Raw genomic sequence first — 24,761 nt, forward strand, 5'->3', positions numbered from 1 at the left:
GAGGTTCGTGCAGTTTAGGTCAACAGCAGATTATTGGAACATGAGCCACCGAATGGGGAGAAGCTGTAAATACTGTAAGTGTAAGTGGGGAGGACAAATGGAATAAGGTGGCAGAGGGATGAAGAAGTGCCTCTTGGTAACTTTTGTCATCTCACATCTTGTTGGGGCCAAGCCAACCGCCAGTGTGTAGTCCCTGCACAACCTTCCCCCAAGCTCTCAGTTTAAAGGTTTTAGCTGTACTGCAACTATGTGAGTATTGGAGCTCATCTGACTGTAAATATTCATACCTCTTTAGCAATGTTTTTTGCATTGAGCCCGAGGGAACATTTGGGGTCCTTGGAAGCATACTAGGAGTTTTCAAGAGAGAGCAGAATGTGCATTTACATGACTGCCCATCTGGGCCCTGTAGTATCCAGGATATTATTGTGCCTTGCTTTCCTTTAGTGGAATAAAGGCGAGATATAAACAAATAAACAAGTTATGGGTATGTTCTAGGAGAAGCTCCCCCAAGTTATACAGCACAACAGTGAGGCCCAAATAGTTAGCCTGTGCACTGAATATACATCTTTCTGTACATCCCAGAATTCTGTACATTGCAGAGAGATTCTGGGGTATACAAAAAGGGAAATGATTCCCTGCAGTCAAAAAGTTTGAAAATAATGTCTCTAGAGGCAGCCATGTAAAAATACCAGGGTTCAGTGGTATCTTGTATCCCGATAGCTGGAAAATATAGGCTGACATCTGTGTTTCCTCATCCTTTGATACTCTTTGCTGGTTCTTGCAACAGTGGTTGTGTAAATCTCCCAGAGGCATTCAAGGTGCAATCCTATAAACACATGCTCAGAAGTAAATAATTTGGGAAAATATGTACAGTTGCAGGCTAAACATCTCTGTCATAGTGGACAGCAAAATTCAGGGATCATAGTGAGTTTCAGAAACCGTGCATTCTCATTTCTTTCTGAGGGTAGCCATGGTGAGTGTTTTCTGATTGTGCCTGTTTCCCACCTCTAACCATTTCCATGTGGACTTGTTGAAGATCACACAAAAAATGACTGGGCATGAGTTGAAGGCAAGGCTTTATTTCTTTGCAGCTGCAGCATTAAATGGAAAGGAGGAGAGGTTGTTATTATCTCCTCCATTGGTAAGTGAATGTACAGTGGGAATTATAGTATTCTGAGGATGCCCTTTAAGGAGCTTAAGGACAGATCCTTTAAAAAGACATCTTATATAATATTGAGCTGTATATGTCAAAAGTGATATTAATGATATTTGACTTCCAACAAATACTGCACAAGCATATCTGATTTTTGTGTGTGTGATAAAGATCCATCCTCCCTCCCTCCCTCCCTCCTTTCCTCTAATGGTCCAGGTTCTGGTTGTTGCTGTTTTGTTTTTCTCTAAGAAGGCAGGCAATTACATGCTCTTTAATCAGAAATGTACACTTCAACCTTGACTTTCTCATGTCTATTGGAATGGCGTCATTATACTAAAATAAGCTCTTGGATACTGTATATCTGTATTGCCTAGCAGTTGCCTAATTCAGTCCTCCACCACATTTCTGCACTTAAGGGATAGTAAAGAAATTAACATGAACCAATATTTTTATGAATGTATTAAATTTGTGACCTGCCACCAATACATATCTATCTCTCATGGCATGACTTTGTCCCAGGTTGATGTGAACATTTATGTACCTCGTGTGTGTGTTTAGTCGTTTAGTCGTGTCCGACTCTTCGTGACCCCATGGACCAGAGCACGCCAGGCCCTCCTGTCTTCTACTGCCTCCCGGAGTTGTGTCAGGTTCATGTTGGTTGCTTCGCAGACACTGTCCAGCCATCTCATCCTCGGTCGTCCCCTTCTCCTCTTGCCATCACACCTTCCTAACATCAAGGTTTTTTCCAAGGACTCTTTTCTTCTCATGAGATGGCCAAAGTACTGGAGCCTCAGTACCTCACTCTGACATTTAAATCACTGCCAGTGTGTACACAGAAATGTTTAATTTTCCTGAGAAGGTGTGTTTTATGTATCCACACATCACACAGCTCCATTCTCTGCAATTACCTCCACACTTTTGCCCACACCTTTCAATGGCATTCTACAGCACTTCTTTTTTTATGTTTAGCAAGTGAAATAGCACTGAACTGACAAGACATGATAAGCATTTGAATTAACACTCTTATCAGTTTAACCCTATTGCTAAATTTACATATTGCATTGCAGTTATAGTTCCTATTAGTATAAGCAGAAGATAGGCAAGAGGGATATTCAGCCCCACTCCACACCCCTCTTTACCCATCATTTGGGGTGTAATCTGGACATGCTTAACAATGGCCTTAAAGTACTAGTGATCACGCAAATCAAAGGCAAAATTATGTGAATGGAAATGCTACAAAATCCGCAAGCCCTGTCAGCTGAAGAGAATATATCACATGATCATGCCAAAAGATCATATCTATTCACAATTAGTGCTAATATTTTATGAACAGAATAAATATTGTCAGGAACAGTGGGACACATGGCCCAAAAAGCATGTTCCTTCAGTTTCCCTTCTTTATCTTCCTCACCTAAGTTATAAGCATTGTAAATGCATCAAGTATACCCTAAAGATATAACTATTTAAAAAATATGTACAAAGTCACTTTAATCAATGAGAAAAATACATACAAATTTTCTGTTAGGGAAAGTGCTTATAAGAATATGAAAGAAGAAAAAAGTTTCACAATCCAAAACAGATTTTGGGATGCACAAAGCAAATGAGAAATACAACAAAAACAAAACTGACATTTATTTGCCTTCCGAGGTATATTTCATTTAATAACCTTTACTCAGAATCCCTTGTGACATTCAAAATAAATCAGAGAGTAGTGTGGGGTTTTTTTTAATGGTGGGAAGAATTTTACAAAGGTGAGGAAAGTTGATGCAGTTAATTTGCAGCAAACAAACTCTTTATACTATTTTAATCTATTTATAATTTATTTTGCAGAAAGAAGAGGATCCATGCCATTATTTATTTATTTTGCTTAAGCCTATTCACAGGAAGGAAGAATACCTTCTTTTTATTCAGTAATAAAAATTAAGTAATTCACTTCTTGTGTTCTATTTTTATCCGTTTTGTCCTGCTGAAGTGACTATTAGGAGATATCTTTCCGTTCACACTGCTGTACCATTAGGGCGCATCTACCAGGCGTGTGCTCTTGTGCAGTTCTCATTTGTTCCAGTGAGCTTTGTGTACAACAAGCTTTGAGTAGATGGAAAACTACATGCATCATTACATTCTTTTGTCATATGTGAAGCCTGTTATTCATACACAACAGCTCTCTCTTTTAGCTGAGCTTTCTTTCTTGTTTTTCCATGCTGAGATCTGTTGTTCCAGAGGTGAAAGATCCAGTCTGTCAGTATTATCTAATGCCATAGAAAGTGTTTAAATCTAGGTAGTGGGTGCCTGGTTACCGTGAATCCTTGCCATATGGCAGAGAATGAAACAAAGCAAAGTGGTTTATTCAGAAGCAAACTACTTAACACATTTTGAGGATAGATTCTGTTGCTCTTGTTCACAAAATAACTTAGTAAATAACTGATTTGGGGGTGGGGGTGGGGTTCATCAATCTTTCATGCCATAAGAGTAGGCAGATAAAATAGCACAATGAGTCTCTTGGCTTCTCACAGGACATATTTGTACAGTAATTCTACATGTTATTGTGGCTAGAATCTCCTTTTCAGATGAATAAGAGCGAAAACATATATTTACTACAGAGTCATGGCTAGAAACTGCCCTTATTCCCTTTTTTTAATTGAAAAGAAAGAATAGGGACCAAATCCAGATCATGATGGGATGGGGGCATAATGCTTTGTTCCTTAGTGTGATCCAGTCTAGATCAGCATCAGAACAGGAGGCAACAGGTAAGAGCCTCCTGTGCTAAGGTCATGATTCAAATTGTATCCTCTGTGGTTTCTTTGAGTATTTTTTTTCAAATGTGCAATTATTTCCTAGGACTTTAATGTGTGGGTTGGACCTAGAGGTGATGATTTTCATATCTTAATATAGATATAAGCCCCATTCAGGCATTCAGCACAGAGATAATCTGAACATGAGGAAAAAACATTCACTAACTTTGCCCTCTCCTTCACCACTGTCTTTGCATGGAGAGTAGTGTTCTCAAAAGAAGAGGCTTTGATACTCATGGAGGCTTGCCTTGCGGTCCAAAAATAAACATATGCGTAGGTGATGCTGTCCTCTTCAGTTTATTCCTCTCTACCTGAAGAAAGGGAGGGGGCAAAACTAGTCTGCTTCCTTTCCTCATTTGGTCATTAACCCTGTCCAGAATGGACATGAGCACTGCTCAGTCATTAGCTGAGTGTTTGGTGTTCACAAATGCTGAAGGAGATCCACAAGGCCTGTCCCCCCCCCCCCCCGCGAATGTTGCTTCCAACATGCACAAGCAACAGTCTGAAGAGAGGGAAGCTACTTTATCTATCTATATGCTCTTTATATGAGTTAAAAGCCAACCGAATTGGTGTTCTGGCTTATGTGGAGACCACCTAAATAGAGCAGCCTTTCCTTCTTCAGACTGTTCAGTTTCACATGTTGAAAGTGAGGATGGTAGGGCTAGGCTGAGTGTGTTGCCCTCAGCTTATGTGGTCTCTGCTTGCTTAATTAACAACTGAATGGGATGTACATACACATACACATGGGTGGAAAGTGAACAGTGATATCAGAGAGACATGGCATGCAAAAAAACATTGTCTCCAGCAACTACGCTGAAAATTAAAAGTACACAGATTAAGTCAAATAACTACAATGGATACATAAATGGACATGCCCTACATTTTCTTGCATCAGGTCTCCCAGTCACCAGAGCCCTAGAAGCCCATTTGGCTGAATTCACATACAAGCAGTGCTTCAGAACAGAGATGGGCAAAAACCTTGGTCCCTTCCCCTGCCTCCCTAGCTGGCAAACACTCCTGTCCTTTTCCTCTTTGGCTGTTTGGCCAGTCTCCGGCAGGAGCACAGACTTCCCTGCCTCGCCTCCTTGGCTGATCGTCCACTCAGACAAGGAGGCAGGATAGGCAAACCCCTGCTCCTGCTGGAGAGGGTTTGAACAGCGGAGGAGGAGGAGGAGGAGGAGGAGGAGAGGAGCACACTTTGACTGCCTGGGGAGGCAGGGGAAGAAAGCACCTGTGGTGCCGCACATATGAACAAACCCCCTAACTGAGGTTTGTGCCCATCCCTACTTCAGAAGAACTTTGTGTGTCAGCACAAAAGTTTGATTGGAATCTGGACTTCGTCCTCATCACAGTTAAGGCCCTACCTGTTTTCAGTCTGTAACACCTGAATGGAGCCGTGATTAAATCCAGAATGGCTCCAGTTCAGTAATATTACAAACATGATTCACACATGTGAAAGTGTAAAGTTTTCCTCAACAACTCTAAGTCTTCTGCCCAGTTGTTTGTTGCTTGCACAAGCTCAGAGAGTTCTTTGTAGGAGCTCTGTGTGTGTGTGTGTGTGTGTGTGTGTGTGTTTTGTACATAGTACCATCTATGTGTATAGCACTGAAGCTTACAATCTAAAATTTGAGACAAGAAATAACAGAAGGAAAGTGAAATGGAAGAAGGGGTAAACGGGGAAGCAACACATGGCGCTTTCTAGTTCATGTACCTAGGTCTAGTTGTATACAGAATCACGGAAGGATATTGGAATTGTAGGAGTTGTAGCCAAGATTTCCTTTAAAAGGTGCTTCTTGAAGTGGAATATGAAACACTGAATGTCTACCAAACAGTTTGAGGATTTGGGGAATCGATACCATGTTATGCGGAAATTTTAAACTCTTCATAGCAAAATCTAATAAATTCGGAAGGCATCAAACAAAATTTGAGGAACTGTGAACTGTTCTCTCAGATCTTGAAGCCACTGTTTCTTATGTAGCTGATTTCCAAGCCACATGCTAAGATGCTTTGGAAACTTGGAGAAGAAGCACCTGTCATTAAAAGGAGATTTAGCAAATAAATAAATCCCTAGATACACCCCAAATAACTTTTCAGACTTGCCATTTTCCACATGCAAACAACTGTGTACGTATGTCCTGTGGCTGGAAGGAGAAGTATATAGTTGCAGGAACTGCTTTAAGTCTATAAGTTAATTCAGTTATCACTCAACTGATACTGCATTTACCAATGGCTACATAGGTAGTTGTTGTTTTAACTTATATAGTGCCCCATAGTGCTAAAGCACTCTCTAGGCAGTTTACAGCATCATTATGCAAACAACTCTTTGCCTCTGCTCCCAGCAAGCTGAGTACTCATTTTACCAACCTCAGAAGGTTGGAAGGCTAAGTCAACCTTGAGCTGACTACCTGAATCCAGTGGGATTAAACTCAGGTTGTGAGCAGAACTGCAGTTTAACCAATCCACTACAGGGCTCTTTTGGTTGTGACACCAGAGGCGGGCAGCATGCAGCCCACAGGCCATGCATGGCCCCCAGGGGTACAAATATGAGCCTCCCAGCACCCCATGTTCCAATTTTATTTTATTTTTAATGATAGAAATTTAGTCAAAACTTGTGCCTTCCATGAGGCAAAGAGATAAATTTGCCATCTTTTGAGGGCTCTCTGCCCCTTTTTAAAAACAAACTTTTTGCCTACTGAAAAGTGTAAGAGGGCTAGTGATTTTTTTAAAACTAAAAATATGTAAGAAAAAGTGGGATTTGAGGTTGAGCCAGCAGGTGTGACAGACACCCCCAAAGTCCAGGGAACAGCATGTGTGGCTGTGAACATCTGCAGGTTGCCTTCTTGTTGTACCAAGACAAAGACAGAAATGTACAGCTTGTGGAAGAAAATAAGAAATTTCTCCATTAAATGTTTTTTAACTCGCCCACAGATGATATGGTTTAAACAAGTGCACTGCAATATATAAGGTAGGATCCAGTCTCAGTGATGTAAAACTGTAACAGATTAAAACATTTTAGACCAATAACAAATAAATCAGATAGCAGCAGAGGTGATTTTCCCATAATGGCTGGATGAGAGTCAAAGAGTCAACCAGGGTTGGTGTGAAAGGCCTCCCTGAATAGATTGCTGAATAAATCGGTGGGACAAGCCAGTGTGGTTTCAGCTGTCTGTCTGAGATATGACTTGAGTCTGGATACAAAATGTTCTCCATGAAATTCTAAATGCAAGTGAATCAGCATTTCTTCTATTGCAAGAATGCAGCATGTTCACAATATAATCTGGGGGGTTTGTGCTGCTTTGATGATTAGGAATTACTTCTGTTTTCTCTTCTCATTTAATATTTTTAAATTATCCTTTGACTTCCTTATAAATTATTCCTTGACTTCTTATTATATGACTGTGACAAACCCTGACCTACTGGGATATGTCACACAGTTACACTAAGCTGCCACCAACCATTCCCTATAAGAAGTCACACAGACCAGGGATGGATTTTTAAACAAATAAAGAACAAGGTTTATTTAAATCACACACAGGGAAAATTAAAACGATCAGGTGAATAAGATAAAGTAACGTGGCTTATTCTCATTCATACATGCATACAGTTTGGTTCACACAGAACCCTTAACCTAAAGCACAGACCCTGAACCTATCAGTTCTGGCTAACCAACAGACACCTGAACCTATCAGGTTGGTACTCTGACACACAGTAGTACCCTGTCTGACACACAGACTCTCACACCAGCTTCTTCTTCCCAGCTGCTGCTTCGTCACATCCCAGCGTCTCCCACTTCACCACACAGGCTTCACATATATATACAGTACAGCCCCTCCTCCTGATGTCCCGCCTTCCACTCCCCATAGGATGGAACTTTCCCTCCAAACCCATGACAGACAGGTAACATCAGTGCTGTATGTAACACCTCCCCTCTTTATAAGTTGTTTTGTAGGGGGAAAGCTAAGGTGCTTTTTCCCAAAAAACAACCTGGATAAAACACACAACAACAGTTATACATACCATATCATACTTACTTATACTTACATTCTAAGTTAACCATATCAATTAGGCATTTAAACATTTACCATATACATTACATCAATTTACCTTTATTCTTACAAACCAAATTCAAAAAAATAGGTACATTTAACTTTTTGTCATCAATATATACACATAGTCCATGTTCTTTCGCCGTCTTCAATCTTCAGGTCTTCTTGACAAGGCGTCAGCAACACAGTTCACTGACCCTCTGACCACCTTCACTTCAAAGTCATAGTCCTGTAGGTTTAAAGCCCACCTCATAAGTTTACTATTGTGGGTTTTCATTGTCTTTAACCATTGCAGTGGTGAATGGTCAGTGCACAGAACAAAATGTCTTCCCCAGATGTAAGGCTTGGCCTTCTGGATCGCGTAGACTATGGCCAAACACTCCTTCTCCACGGTTGCCAAATGTCTCTCACCTTTTTGAAGTTTCCTACTCAGGTAGGACACTGGATGCTGGTCACCATTCTCATCCTCCTGGCACAGAACTGCTCCTACCCCGCTGTTAGACGCATCGGTGTAGATGATGAACTCCCGGTCGAAGTCTGGAGCACGCAGCACTGGATACTGGACGAGCGCCTCCTTCAACCTCTGGAACGCCTCCTCACAGTCGCTGGTCCACGGGATGCGGTCATCAGTCTTCTTCCTCGTCAGATCGTTCAGCGGAGCCGCAATCTCGCTAAACCTCGGGATGAACTTTCTGTAGTAGCCCACCAACCCAAGAAATGATTTGACCTTTTTCTTGGTGTTGGGTCTAGGCCAATCACGAACTGCTTCTATCTTGGCCTCTAGGGGTTTGATCACTCCTCCCCCTACTATGTGACCCAAGTATTTTATTTCTGGGCTACCCAGCTGCAGTTTGTTCTCTTTGCAGAGCCTAGGCCAAAGCACTTCCTCCCCTGGGTTAAAGTGCCTCTCCCTGCCTTCCTGGTCATCCCAAGCTTTCTTTCTGACCTTTTGAGCTTGCAGGGTCTCTGCTGCTAGCTCTAGGGTTCTCTTTAGGTCATTCCTTAAAGAGTCTATATATGTCACAACGTCTTGTGGGTCATCCTGGGTGATCTGCTCCCAATTTTGTTTGATCAAATCAAGGGGCCCTTTCACCCTTCTCCCAAACAAGAGTTCAAACGGACTGAACCCGGTACTGGCTTGTGGCACTGATCGATAAGCAAACAAAAGGGATTGCAGCTTCTGGTCCCAATTGTTTGGATTCTCTGCCAAGTAAGCCCTAATCATGCGCATTAGAGTCCCATTGAACTTCTCCGTTAACCCATTACTTTCGGGGTGATAGGCAGTGGTTTCCTTGTGTTTAATTCCACAGATTTGCCATAACCGTTTCATGAGCTTTGATGTAAACGATGCGCCCAAATCTGTGATTATTTCTGAGGCAAATCCCATCCTGGACATATACCCCACCAAGGCATCTGCCACTGTGTTAGTTTCAATGTTAGTCAAGGGAATGGCTTCAGGGTACCTCGTGGCATGGTCCACAATGGTGAGAATGAACCTGTTCCCCCTCTTTGTGGCCTTGGGCAAAGGTCCCACAATATCCACCCCTATACATTTGAACGGAGTGTCAATCACAGGCAAAGGGCACAACTTTGCTTTGGTCCTGTCGCGGCTATTCCCCTGCCTTTGACACACATCACATTGTTTACAGAACTCCCTGATCTGCTTCCCTATGTCAGGCCAGTAAAAATTCTGTGTGATTCTCTGCTGTGTTTTGTTCACCCCTAAGTGTGCAGCAAACATGTCAGAGTGCCCCCTTTGTAAGATCATGAGGCGATACTTTTCAGGTACCACTAGCTGACTTCTGATCCCATCTCCCCCTTTTGAGATATTCCTCAGGGTCTCTCTATATAAAACCCCCTTTTTCTCCAGAAATCTCACTGGGGTTTCAGGTGTTAGCTGGGCGTCAGTCACCTGTTCAAAACACTTCTGGAGAGTGGCGTCTGCCTTTTGCTCTTGTCCAAATCGGCTGTCTGTGGTCAAGGTTTCCACCACAGCTTCTGAACTCCCCCCACCTGCTTCCGTCTCTGGCTCATCATTACCCCCCTGAACTGTCCCCGTGGTGGCTTGTGAGCGTGTAATCACTAGCACCCGTTTCACATGTTCAGCCAGGTCATTTCCCACGAGCACGGCTGCTGGCAGAGTCGATGAAATTGCTAGCCGCCAAACTCCCCTCCAGCCTTGAAAGTCGACAGGTACCTCCGCGACTGGCAGAGAGATCACCTGCCCCTCAATCCCTGCCACCTTCATGCTCTCATTTGGGATTACATACTCCCTAGGAATAATATCTGGATGGCACAGGGTCACCTGGGAACAAGTGTCCCGCAGCCCCCTATACTGACGGTCAAGTATTCCTACGTCCACCCCTGCTGTTTCAAACAACTGAGAATCTGTTCTCACCAACAGGCAGCGCCTGACTTCTACAAGAGGACCATTTTCCTCAGCCTGATCAGCAGATGTAGCTGTTCCAGACTGAGTAGCCATGGCAACCGGCTCCCTCTGTGACACTGAGCCTTGCTCTTTCTGGACACAGAACACAGCTTTTGGCTTGGTCCCACTAGAATTCTGAGGCACCATTCCTTTTAGCTGCTTTAATTTCTCACACTCTGAGATTAGATGACCCTTTCCCTGACAGAAATAGCATTTTCTGGTGTATTTTGATTCTCTCTCATCTTGTTTTGGTTTTCCCTCCAAAATCTGAGGTCTTGGTTTCATGTCTGAGGGCTTCCCTTCACCATGGGCCCCTCCCCCTTGCTGGCTTTTCCCTGGTCCCTGAGAGTACTTGCTGTAGGTTTCTTTGGGTTTACCTACAGATTTCCCCTCACCCAAGGGCTTTCTTATTTGGGAAATAAAATCTGCGATCTCTGCGGCTGCTGCCACAGATTTCGGTTTCCTTTCCCTCACCTGGAATTTCAATTCCCCATGCAGGACTGAATAGAACTGTTCCAGTGCTATCAAATCTTTAAGCTGCTCATAGGTCTCTGTCCCCTCCTGCGATAGCCATTTCTCAAGCAGCCTCACCAATTGGGCCCCCACTTGGGTAAAAGTCTGCTCTGGCTTCTTGGTGAGGGACCTGAATCTTTGTCTCAGCTGTTCCGCATTTATCCCATGTCTTGCAAACACCAGTTTTTTAAACTCTGCAAAATCTTTCATCAGTTCCTCAGGCATCTCGGCATAAACCTCAGCCAGGCTACCACTGATTAAAGACCGCATGATGGTCATCTTCTCAGTTTCCCTCACTGAGAAGTCCACAAACGCTCTTTCCACTAAGGAAAAGAACACCTCAGGACAATCTCCCTTGTGGTACACAGGGAATTTCTTCAGGTCAGCTTTAGACAGTTGGCCTCCCTCAGAATCCCTATTATTATTATTGTTCTGGTTCATCAGTTCCAATTTTTTTAATTCAAACGCCATTTTCTCTCTCTGCAATTCCCTCTCCATTTCCATTCTCTCCCTCTCTAATCTTTCTTCTTTTTCCAATTGCCTCATCCTCAATTCATGCTGTTGGGCTATGAGCAATTTTCTAAGTTCTGGGTTCTGCTCTCCTGTGCTGTCACCCTGCACTGAGCCAAATTCATCCTCAGAACCTTGGTCAATCTGGGGGTCTTTCACTTCACTCATGTCTGCTACTTGGCTTCGAGTCAAGGGCATAATCCCCCCTCAGAACAGGCTGCTTTAAAAGTCAAGCCTCAGAATAAAACGACCACTTTTTTTTTCCCTTCTTGCCTCAGAACCAGCTCTCCCTAGAGATTGCTGCCGTTCTTCAGCACTAACTTGCAACAGTATCGAGTCAGAGCCTACCCCCCTCTGCTGGGCCTCTCAGCTGGCAAGCTAGCTCGCTGTTGCTACGCAGTTTTGCCTCAGCTTTTTCCCGCCAAAACTAGGCTGCCTCAGAGCACCTTAATCTAAGTCTCCCCAGTTGGCACGTTCTTCTACTAGCGCACCTCCCCGTGAGGTACACCTAGAAGATTACCTACGCGCCTCAGACTGTCCCTGACTAGACCCCCCTTGCTCTGGGCACACTTGCCAAGGCTTTGCTGGACCGCTGGACAACTGGACCAGTCGTATCCCACACGCTGGACACCAATCAATGTGACAAACCCTGACCTACTGGGATATGTCACACAGTTACACTAAGCTGCCACCAACCATTCCCTATAAGAAGTCACACAGACCAGGGATGGATTTTTAAACAAATAAAGAACAAGGTTTATTTAAATCACACACAGGGAAAATTAAAACGATCAGGTGAATAAGATAAAGTAACGTGGCTTATTCTCATTCATACATGCATACAGTTTGGTTCACACAGAACCCTTAACCTAAAGCACAGACCCTGAACCTATCAGTTCTGGCTAACCAACAGACACCTGAACCTATCAGGTTGGTACTCTGACACACAGTAGTACCCTGTCTGACACACAGACTCTCACACCAGCTTCTTCTTCCCAGCTGCTGCTTCGTCACATCCCAGCGTCTCCCACTTCACCACACAGGCTTCACATATATATACAGTACAGCCCCTCCTCCTGATGTCCCGCCTTCCACTCCCCATAGGATGGAACTTTCCCTCCAAACCCATGACAGACAGGTAACATCAGTGCTGTATGTAACAATGACATCTCTATATGTTTAGTGAATGGTGCATATACTTAATTTTTGTTCAGGGTTGGTCCCAAAACCTGCAGCCCCAAACTCCTGAAGGCTGCAGATCACATTATCATCAGGAAGCAAGTGGAGCCATCCACACAGCCACCTCTAGCAGGGCATCCAGTGGCAAAAGTCACTTTGTTTTCGAAAATGACAGCCTGTGACTCACACTTGGTAGTTACTTTCAACTGAAATAGATTCTGATAAAAGGGCTATAATGTTCTTATGACCTTGAGGTTGAATCTAGACTCTGTGTCATGGATGTGTGATCATAATAAATCCACGTAAGTGCAAGAAGGTTGCTGCTTTTTATATCCATCCCCAAAGGAAAATACTAACAGCATTATTTGAGGAGCTTCTTGTCAGACTGGTGTAAACGGCTAAGCTGTTTCCTATACTCAGTAACGTTTCCATGAATACAAAACAGATTTGTCCAAACAGATACTTAATTCTAAATTGCTCTCTTAGACTTAGATGCCATTTAGCTGTACATTTTTTTCTATAAAAATGTGAGAGCAAATACTTGCACAATCTTTAGTGCAGAACGTGCATGTTAAGACAAGTGTGATATAAACTTAATTGCTCCTGTCTTGAAATCACTTAATGCAACAAATGCTCATGAGAAACAAAAGCATGCCAACTCAAGGAGTAATTCTAAAAGACATGCAAAATGCCAATTTTTATGCCTGCTTAGGTCAAAGGTTAGAAAAACTAGTTTTAGCGGCTACAACTAATTTTTATGGGCCACTGGCTGTGCTAACTAAGGGATTCTGGAAGTTTCTAACCTCTGTTTTGTACATAGAGGCTTCTACATTGCAAGGATGGTTGACAGGGTGCCTTGTATCTCAGTGTCCTGTCTACATTATACACGGGAAGCCTTCATAATCAGTTGAGGCCTCATGAGGAGTAAGTGGCTGGCTTTACCCTCACAACAGTATTCTGAAGGGCGGTCATAGTTAATCTTTCTCCAAAGAGGGATCATAAGCAAGCATGTACACAGGAACAACATAAACAGTCTGCTTAAGTATATCCCCAAGATGGAGATAAACTTTATCAAACAGCAAGAGCAGGCAAATTCCAGAAATCTAAGGGTCATCCACGCCTTCTCCCTATCTCCACTTACCCTTATTTTTTTTAATTAAAGCTTCTCTTTAATCTGAAACACCTTGAGGAAATGTGGCAACTTTGTTACTTTTCCATTTTATTCTTCTAAAATTGAAATTTGGGAATCTGAGAATAATGGAGGGAGTAGATTTTGGACTGTGTGGCCCATGGATCACATTTTGCACACTCTTGTGATAGAATAACTTTGTATTTGCATGTAACACTGAACCACAGTTTAGCATTATGAGGATGACTCTCACCAAGCTTGATATGCACACACTTTCCCCTCCTTTGACAAAAAGCATTTAGAACCTTTGTTCCTGTTTTAGATTAATCTTGGTTTGCTGTTTCACCCGTATCCAGACAAACTGAAGTTACCTCTAGTTAGCAGAAACAATTGAAATTCAAATCTTAGTTTTAGAAACTGATTTGTTTTCAGTAATTAAGATTAACCACACTGATATGGTTTCAATGCTTTACTAAACTGTGGTTACTCTAAAATAGACATGGAAATATTCAGTCTCCTCCCTGAGTTAATCCTGGAGGAAAAGAAAGAAATGAGGAGAAAGTTTCACTGGGTTTCATCCTCATACATAATATAGCATTATATGCTTCCTGGGCTATTACCATAACTTATTGCTAGTCTATCCTATATTTTAACAAGGTTCTCGGAAGATTCACATGGCACTAAATTACTTCCATTTATTCACAGAAAATACAAGATGAGAACCGTATGATTTTGTAAAATCAGGCTGCTGTGTTTCTGTCCATATAAAGAGCACATGGCATTTTCTTTACAACAACAACAACAACAAAATGGGAAGTGGGGTGTCAAATTACAAGGGAGCTTTAATGGTAGCTGTTTACATGTATCTTTTGCTTATAGTCACTTTTCATATGAAGTAATAGAGGAAGTACAGCCGTTAGTTATAATCAGCCAGACTAATGTTTTCCAGCAGCAAACAGAATCAATTGCATCATTCCCTCAAATACTAGGTCAGATTTCAACACTATGTACAGTCCTGCATCTCAAAATTCACCATAATACTTTTTCTCATGGCTTTGCATTTTGGAAGCAGTGAGTAGTGGGATACAGATTCCCAGGCTTTCCTTTCCAAACCTTTGAAAAGCTGCTTTTTTAGATAACTGCCAGAAATCCTCTGAGAATTTTCCATGGCCTGCCGTTTCCCTTTGGGTAATGATAGACATCAACTCTAGATAAGCGTAACTAACTGGTCAGTAGAATTTGGGCAGACATGGGGAGACATATTTTGATGGACTACAGATCCCAGAATTCCAAACTACAGCTGACCATGCTGGACAAGGGATTCTTGAACTTTTGGGATTCATCCCTAAAAAGGAACTTTTCCTTTCTCTAGAATCAGAGTATTATTTCAACCAGGTTGGAAGAATTATCACTGAATCATGTTGAGACGCATTTGTAATATGTACAGATAATGTCACTGAGAATATCTACATTTTGAGATAGGGTCTGTCCTGTGGAGCTAGACTTTTAAACTCTTAAAATTGTAGAAGCAGCTGCCAGACGTGCACCGGTGGAATAATGTAAACTATCTTTCTCTGGTTCATTACAAGTAGCAGAATTAATTAAAGAGGAATCTGGCACAGTGGCCAGAATGCAAGGTTTGTGAGTGCTTTAAAGTGTAGAGGGTTCAAATCCGTTAAAGCTATCCTAGGTTCCTGTGAGGAAGGGCAGATATAGCAAAATAAATAAATAAGAAATTATTACTATTATTAGAATAATATTTGTGCTACATTGTAAGACCTTTTATTCTTTTAAGAGCTACGAGGAAGTGAATTTGAAGGTTTCATTTCCTGTTATACTGATTCAGTGAGAGAGAGAGAGACTGAACCAAATAAATTTGCCCTGCTTTAGAGTTCTTAAGAAGAGAAAGGCTATAACAAACTTATTATGCTGCAGATTTTTAATACCAACTAATTTTTAATCTGTACACAGAGGCACATAGTATAGATGCTTGTTTCCTGTAGGTAAATCCTCATCTTCTATGTAGCAATGCTATTTTGTTCATTTGATTTCCATCATTCAGTACGATTTGCATGGGGAATTATCACCCAGAGAGTTTGTGTCGAAGTTATTGATAGTGTTACTGCAGCCCTTTTTGAGTTGATTGCTTTCCTTGTGCTTGTGTCATGATTCGGGGAAGCAGGTTTTTCAGGCATTTCAGAATTATGCTTAGAATGTGGTGCAGCTTTGAGCGCATGATGCTATTTTAAATATACTGCAGATGAACATTGATGTAGCTTATAAAATATTTATTTTGCAGAGTTCCTTTTGTAGGTTAAATGCACAGCAGTGACTTTTCTCTCTGTTATACAGAGGAGCCAATATACTGTTACACACCACACAACTTCACCCGTGACCAAGCCTTGTATGCCCGAGGATACTGTTGGACAGAACTAAGAGATGCCTTGCCAGGAGTCAATGCCAGCCATTGGCCTTCCTTGTTTGAGCATAAGTTCCTTCCATATGCCCTGCTGGCTTTTGCTGGCATTATGTACATTCCAGCGCTTGGCTGGGAATTCCTGGCCTCCACCAGGCTGACTTCTGAACTTAACTTTTTGCTCCAGGAGATAGATAACTGCTACCACCGAGCAGCTGAAGGTCGTGCACCAAAAATTGAAAAACAAATCCAGTCCAAAGGCCCTGGGATTACCGAACGAGAGAAGAGAGAGATTATTGAGAATGCAGAAAAGGAAAAAAGCCCTGAGCAAAATTTATTTGAAAAATACCTGGAACGGAGAGGGCGCAGCAATTTCTTAGCCAAACTTTATCTTGCACGGCATTTATTTATCATATTTTTAAGCATCATCCCAATCACATACTTGTCTACATACTACGCTACCCAGAAACAAAACGAGTTTACGTGCGCTCTTGGGGAACCACCAGATAAAACCAGCAATTCTAAGTTGCTCATTCGTGTCAACTGCAAACTGCCCTCAGTTCAGCTACAGCGCATCATTGCTGGGGTGGACATCGTCCTCCTCTGCTTCATGAATTTGATCATCCTCATCAATTTAATTCATCTTTTCATCGTCCGCAAATCAAACTTCATTTTTGACAAACTGAACAAGGTTGGTATAAAGACTAAAAAGCAATGGCAGAAATCCCAGTTCTGTGACATCAATATCTTGGCTATGTTTTGCAATGAAAACCGGGACCACATCAAGTCACTGAATCGCTTGGATTTTATCACCAATGAAAGCGACCTGATGTATGATAATGTCGTGCGCCAGCTACTTGCTGCACTTGCCCAGTCAAATCATGATGTCACGCCAACTGTACGTGATTCTGGGATTCAAACCATAGATCCCAGCATTGATCCTGCAGACATTGACCCTAGTGAGCCACTGATTATTAAGCGACCTCGGAAGAAAATGAAATGGATCCCAAGTACCAATCCTCTTCCTCAGCCATTCAAAGAGCAGCTAGCTATTATGAAGGTGGAGAACAGTAAGCCTGAGAAGCCCAAGCCGGTGCGTCGGAAGACAGCAACGGACAGTCTGATCGCCCCTTTGCTCGAATCCAACTCAAAAAACCCTCAGCCCTCTTCATCCCAGAAAACGGAATCCAGCAGCCTCTGTAGCACAGGTAGTGAGAAAAAGCATACACGGCACTTTTCTTTAGATGTTCATCCCTATATACTTAGTAGTAAGAAACCTAAGCCAGAAATTCAACCAATTACCTCTATGGCAACATCCAAAAGCCAAGGGAGTGGATTTTTAAGCCAAGAAGAAAAGGTCATAGTGCGTGTCACATCTTCTTTCCAAGGTATGGTGATATTTCAACTACTTGTTTCACTGTATTCAATCGAAATATGTTAGCAGGTTCCCAAATTGCGATTAACATTGGAGTCTTTTCCTGCAATTACTCAGATGTCACTGGTTGCTGTTTCCACGTGGTTGGAATCTCACACCACAGCAGTAGCTTCTGTATTGGAGACCATGGGTGTCAGACTGGCGGAGGTAGTATGGGAGGATGTTACTGCTGCGTCATGGGATTCTGACCACACAGAAGTGGCAACCTCACTAGAGAGGTATGTACTGACCACCACGTTTGTAGAATGTGTTGGTTAAGGGACATAATCTTGCACAAACTTGGGACTTGACACTCACATTTAGTTACTTTTTCAAAAATTAAAAAAAAATCTACATTTTAAGTGTCCATTTCAGAAAAAGTCATGGTTATGTTTAGGCTTGTGTCCTGCTCAAAGAATTTGGTGACCCAAAGTCATGCTGTTCCTCTAGGAAGACACTGGGAGTTGATCTTTACACAGGAGTATGAGACTCAGAGTTTGAGTTAACATAGAATAAATGCAGAATGTTGTCCCGTTAATAGAGATTATGGAGGAGGATGTGAGGTGGTGTCACATGGAAATGCGGAAGAGAGACCAGATATAGCCCCTGGGCCTGAGGTTCTCCATCTCTGCTATAATTGAAAAAGTACTGGAATTATAATTTTCAGAAATAATTGTGGTTTTCAGTTTTCTTGTATGTAAATCATTGAAATAAAATACAGGATTAACCCTCTCAAAAAAAGAAAACATTTCATGCTCAGAACCTCTCTGTAATCAGCTGTCACTTAATCAGGACAAGTCATCAAGTTGATTCTGATTTATGGCAACCATTTTCAGAGTTTTCTACGTGTAAAGTGGTGTTCCATTCAATTTTTCTGATATGGTGCAGCTTGTCCAGTATATATATATATATCAGAACTTGATTAGAGCCTGTTTATGTGATGCTTTCCTGCCGAGATTCCTAGAAACTGCAGTGTAAGGACCTTGACCATTCTTTGTGAGAGCTCTTAACCATCCTGTCACAATACTACAGTTTTATGAAAAGAAGGAACAATTAAAGTTCTTTGTAATACTGATGTTCTCTTAAAACAAAATGTCTTGGCCTGCAATCCCATATATATACAGACAACCAGAAAATGGGTACTCCACCTTAAAGCTTACCTAGATGGTTTGTGCCCATAGCCAGATGGCTTCCTTTTAAGTCACCACATTAACAAGAGTGTAACTGCTTTGATTTGATTATCTCTTCTCTTAAGTTATGTGTTTTAGTCCTCACTCTGCTTCTTTACCAATCATGCTATGTCATATGTGCATTACTTTGGTCTCTGAATGCATCTGTATTGCAATGATGACATCTCTCATTTTCATTTATTAAAATATCTGAAGTGTTTATTTATTTATTTAAATAATTGTCATTTGCCTGTGACACAAATTTTATGAGAGCTAACATAAAGATGGTAACATTTTAAAGCTGGTAAGAAAAAACTTCTCTAGTTAATAAAAGCAATAAGAATAATGAACCAGTAAACAACTCCAATAACTGTAAAACTGTAATCCAAATAAAAGTGAAAAATATGTCCTAAAAGCATATAAAATACTATTGAAATGTATTTTGTCTGGCATCTGAAAAATCGCATCAAAGGCTCCAGGTGAATAAAAACGAACCTTGGGAGGAAGTATCACAATTTGGGTATCCTAATAGAAAACATCCTCTTCAATAGCCACATGAAAGGTGTAGATCTTTACTCTTAGACAGGTCCGTGTGAGAGAAGATGGTTCCCATCCATTATATATTATGGCATTCTTTCTCTATATGCCTGAGAAAATTCAGTGTATATGCCTGTAGATTAACTTTTTGTGTTAAATACCTGAAATGCAACCCTGACACACCTGATCTCATCTGATTTGAGAAGCTAAGAAGAGTCAGGCCCGGTTGGTACCCAGGTGGATAATTACCTGATAATACTAGGTATCCATGTTGGGCTAGCAAACAATCCGGCCTGGAACTCTGGAGAGCTGCTGCAAGTCAGAGTTGACTGAACCAGGTGGACCAGGGTCTCGTTCAACTTAAGACAGCTGCCATTATTCCCATTTTGTGGTTGTTTTGATTCTCAAGCATTATCTTCTAGCACCCAAGTCTAGAATAACTATCTGGACATCTATTGCTTGCATGCATGCTACAGACCTCTCTATGAACCTCTTTATAAGGCACCATATGCACTTTCATGGATCCCAAAGTCCCTTCAGATTCTCATGGCAGGAGAGCCACTGTAACTACACCAAACATCATCAGCACAGCCTTTTTATTACCACAAGAAACAAATAAGTTAGTCACCGGAAACAAATAAGTTACTGTCCTCTTGTTTTCCTTGTTCAATCAGATACCAGCTGATTTTCCTCGACCTTTCTCCTTCCAACTTCAGTCAAGAGCACTCAATTCTACGAAGAATAATGAAGGAAGAAAGTCTAGGCATTGGCTTGCTTGTTACTAGAGATGGGGGTATTCGTATATGATGTTGTTAATGAGGGTCCAGCCCCATGGGGCTGAATGGTCCACTCACCAATGCCGCGGATGGGGAGGGCATGGTTCTACAAATGGTGCCGCAGTGCACGATCTGCTTGCCACTCGTTGACCTTGCAATGAGGCTTGTCCTGCCTTCTGCCAGGAGTAGCGAGCGGATTGTGCGCTGGGGCACCATTCATAGAACTGCACCATCTGTGTCCATGGTGGATCAGTGAATGGACCATCCGCCCCCATGAGGCTGGACCCTCGTTAACGCCACCTGTGCAAGGAATATTCATATTTGTATACAAATACTCCCATCTCTGCTTGTTACCTTTTGCAAGGAAAAAAGTAAGATGAGTGAAATAAGGGAGAAAAAATGTTGAGTGCTTCCCTTCTAGAATGTTAGGAGAAGGCTAACCAAGAGCATAAAAAATATGTGATTGATGGAAACCAGTGGCTACTGCAGGGGAAGAGGGTGGGCTTTAAGGAACCAATGTGTCAGCTAGCAGCACAAAGAGAGAGAGACAACATCCTACAGTGACCCAGCTACATCAGAGTACACAGCTGTGTAGAATGTTGTGGCCTCTCACAACTGTGGGTCCTGATAGCAATTTTAATTGTATTTTAATCATTTTATCTTTTATTGTATTTTAATTGTTGTAAGCCACCCAGAGACCTTTGGGTAGAGTGGGCAGCATATAAGTTAAACAAACAAACAAACAAACAAACTATTTTTGTAGAGATTAACCCTTTAAACATAAACATCAGAACTGATCCTATGGCAGTAGACACAGGCAAAGAAATTAATGATTTTTATGTATTTTTGTTTCTTTTTCAGATCCTTCTGGTACTGGCAAAGATACTCTTTACTCACATGATACCTGCAGGACTGTGCCTGCCACTGGGGTTTTTCTCACTTGTAATCACAACCATATAGCAACTTCTGGTGCTGCCACAAAAGTTACTCTACCCCAGGTCAGCATGGCAGAGCCAGTGCCTGCACTAAACTGCAACTCCACACATCCTCTTCTGCATATTAATACACTGTACGAAGATAATGAAGAAGAGGTGTTGGACCTTATAGACAGTTCCAGTTTAGACAATACAGTTCACTCACCAACTGAAGCAGGAGACATCATCTCCATGCCTTCCACAAAGCAAATCATGCTGGCAACCTTCGACGAACCGTTGGCAATAGTGAACTCTGTAGAATATTGACAAGCCAGAGTTGATGCGGATCAAAGCTTGAAAATGACCCACCTTCCAGGACCACTGTAATGTGAACCATTCTGCCCCACGGATACCCCACTCCCCCACCCCCACTGCATGACCCTGGAGTGTTGAAACACGGCCCACAGGTTTCACTAATACTCCAAATCGGTTGTTCAGGGTAGTGTCATCACCGCTATCAGTAGCTTGCAGAATATGATAACAACAGTAAAGACTGCCAACCAAATTATTCTGTGCTTGGAATACCAAGAAGCAAAGCACAAAAGCATTAGTTGTAGCTTCATGAACTCGGTGTGGATTACTTACAACTGTCTAAACATTTTAAAGTACTTGAGCGCATGTTGCACACTTAAACAAAGCACTTATAGCCTTGGTACTCCAGCTCATTATAGAAGGTTATGAAGCACATGACCATGTACGGTATTTATTCTTCCATCTTAAAAGGAGTAAAATGTGTTTTGTCTCCACAGTTTAAATTTTTTAAAAAATCACACAGTTGTCATGGTAAGCTTATTTATTTGGTTCACGGGTATTGGGCTTGCCAGCCACTTAAGGGCCATCTGGACTCATACCAGCATCCATGTCAAGAGAATGGAAACCTGTCCACCCGCTGCATTTATGGATAAGGAAATCAAGAGCTACGCCCTGCCCTTCAAAATGTTTATATGTGCTGTGAGAAAGAAAAGGAAGAGTTTATTTTTTAAAACGTCTATTTTATTGTGAACAAGAGAGTTTGTTGAATCAGAAGTTCTTTTTTAGTAGAATACTAGAGAGAGGTTTGCCTTATACCTCTATTTTTGTTAATCGGGTGGTGTCTGCAGGCAAAGTTAGGAACTTTCTAAGACTTGCCTCACTGATGTGAAGAATTATCAGTGCTGCTAAAAATATTGAACATGAGTTAATTGTTTAATGTGCTGAAGTTTCAAATGATTGTACTTGAGTTTTTACCCCCAGGATTTGTCTATGCTATAGCTTACCACAGGTGAAAAACATACAGTGCTGATTCATCCAGCTTATTAATACTTCTGCATCAGAATATTGGCTTCTGAAAAACAGCTAAATAATAAATATGCAGAGTAGAGTTGAGCTAAACTTTATTCAAATATAATTTCCCGAGAAAAAGTGTTACCTTCTCATATGTCTAGAAAAACAAGTCAATTTTGCAGAATTTTCTTCAGATATATTCCGTACTCTATTTCTGTGGTAGCTGCTATGGTTTTCTGAAGATGAGAGAAGTTACTCTTATAGAGTACAACTCCCAGAAGGAGTTTTTCTGCTGTTTTATTTCCACAGTGCCCCAGAATAGTACCAGATCTCATGCAATGTGGTGGATACAAAATAGAAGCTGGGCTGCCAACAGCATTACTGCTGTTGCCATTGTTCATAACTGTTGCCTTGTTATAGAGATTGATATGGGCAGATAGAAGTTTCTGTCCTGGGACGATGCATAATAAGGCTAAGACTGACCCAGCCCAAAATATCAAGATATGTCACTTCATTCTTAGGTTGATTCTGACTTACAGCAATCCTTTCAAGGTTTTTCTAGGGAAGATAGCATTCAGAAATGATTTATCACTCCCTTCTTGTGGCAGCACCCTAGGACTGGGCAGCTTGCCTAAGGCTACACAGCCTGGCTGTTCTCGTGCAAGGCACAGTGGGAAATCACACTCTCACACAGCCAGGTGCTCCATATCAGTGTCTAAATCCAATTATTAGTCCCAAATAGAGTAGCACAGTGATTCCTAGCCGTGGGTCCCCAGAAATCCTGGCCAGCATAGTTAGTGGTGATGGTTTCTGGGAATTTTAGTCCAAGAACAGCTGGGGACCCAAGGTTGGGGACCACTTGAGTAGATTCACTGAATTAATGTGTGTACTTACAGAAGATTTGACTTGAAAGTCTCATTGATCCAAGGGCTGTGGCCTAGTCATTCAAATTACCGTACATTCATAGGGACTTCTGTTTCTCTTTAAAGGTGTGCACTTGGAATCATAGAAACACAAGTCCAGAATGTGTCCATAATTTCATCAATCTCCAGAAATTCTTATTCAGTGCATATGTTGTAAACTGCTCAGAGCAGCCTTCAGCCAGATGGGCAGTGTAAAAATGAAATAAATGAATAAATAAAATATGCTGCAGGTCAGCTTTCAGCGAAACGAGTTTCCTTTCACATTAACCTGTGGTAAACTAGTAGTGTGGAAAAGCCTGCTGTAGAGAGCACTTAAGCACTTGACTAGCTTTAAACCCAGGTGTAGCCTCACAGAAATGCAACTGGAAGCATGTTTAAAGGTAAAACAACATGCTTGTTAGCACCTTGCTATTCCAGGCCATACATTATGAGGATAGTAAACATGCAGTTATTGTCATTTTTCATACAATGTTTACCTTGCTTGGCCCAAAGTGTATCCTCATGGCCTATTTCTTCCTATAACTTTGATGTGCAAATTGCTTAGAAATGTATCTAATGTAGTTTTCAAAAGGCGTCCTGGAACCATAGAATGCAATAGCCATTCTTGACAAATTTCCAGTGGAATGAGTTTTTTCTAGGAAAAAAGGGAGTCTTCTAGAGTTGACACAACATTTCTGTATAACAGTAGAAAAGTAATGCACAGATTTATGGGTCTACATTCTTGAGTGTTCTTATTTTACCTCAAATATAAAAATAACACCAGTATTTATTGAAAATAGCACTGAAAGCAAATAAATATTCAGAATACTGTTCATGTTTACTGTTCTATAATTAAAATGGCCATCCACTGTCATAAGGACCTTTATTAAAGAAAATTAAGCAGATTATTTATCTGAAGTGTCTAATACTATGCTAGATGCCAAATACATTCATGATACAAAAAAAGCTAAGACTCTGCTGTGGACTTTCAATCCAGCCATGAAATGAAAGCAAATTTGGTAATGGGGTGATGGATGCAGTCCCACTATCCACTTCTAAATTCCAATTTTCTTGAAAACGTCAGGCAGAGTTTTCACAAGGAAAATTCAGAACATTGTAAATTATCAAGTCTCCCCAAAGTGCCAGTAAAATGGTTTTGGAGACTATTAAAAATGAAAATACTGTACATTGTTTTATACAATGACACTTTCGTACAATGGAAAATAAAAGCAATTTAGGAGGCTACAGTCTTCTATTTCCAGTTTATATGGCCTCAAACTCAGATGTTACGCCATTAGTCACTGAAAACAGCATAGATGATACTCACTGTCATTCATTAACAATGACACTCGGGTAAGATGTGATGGAGGTTTGCTCCCGTGTTTCTCCTAGTGTCCAGATGACATGATGGGAAAGCCTATACTGCTTCTGAAGTTTTTACTACTCTACATTGAGTCCCTGAATATTGCATATACACTCCTCCAAGTAAGAAACTGTGCATCTCCTTTCAGTATAAACTGTTTTGTACTAAAATGGTTGTTCTTTGCAATACCTAAATAT

The 24,761-nt window shown here is 41.4% G+C and overlaps 1 protein-coding gene and 1 long non-coding RNA gene across 6 annotated transcripts in view; one reads left to right on the top strand and one right to left on the bottom strand.

The window, feature by feature from the left end:
- The window catches only part of PANX2 (pannexin 2), a 41,083-nt gene extending 17,051 nt beyond the window's left edge, over positions 1-24,032 (top strand). For 2 of the 5 annotated variants that reach the window (XM_073000597.2, XM_020812886.3), the window contains 2 exons: positions 16,103-17,554; positions 20,924-24,032. In XM_073000597.2, coding sequence (XP_072856698.1) covers positions 16,103-17,554; positions 20,924-21,303 — 1,832 coding nt within the window. In that variant the 3' untranslated portion in view covers positions 21,304-24,032. Of the gene's footprint in view, positions 1-2,983; positions 3,064-16,049; positions 17,555-17,658; positions 17,820-20,923 lie in introns of all 5 variants that reach the window. The other 3 variants (XM_020812884.3, XM_020812883.3, XM_020812887.3) reach the window with 3 other exon arrangements.
- LOC144583273 (uncharacterized) lies at positions 1,386-4,044 on the bottom strand. The gene is made up of 2 exons (XR_013536976.1): positions 1,951-4,044; positions 1,386-1,694 (listed from the first exon to the last, which is right to left on the bottom strand). It is a non-coding gene; the product is annotated as an uncharacterized LOC144583273 (long non-coding RNA).
- Positions 24,033-24,761: the final 729 nt, after the last annotated feature.

Source organism: Pogona vitticeps, chromosome 5 (assembly GCF_051106095.1).
Source record: "Pogona vitticeps strain Pit_001003342236 chromosome 5, PviZW2.1, whole genome shotgun sequence".
In the NCBI taxonomy this organism is placed as follows: Eukaryota; Metazoa; Chordata; class Lepidosauria; order Squamata; family Agamidae; genus Pogona; species Pogona vitticeps.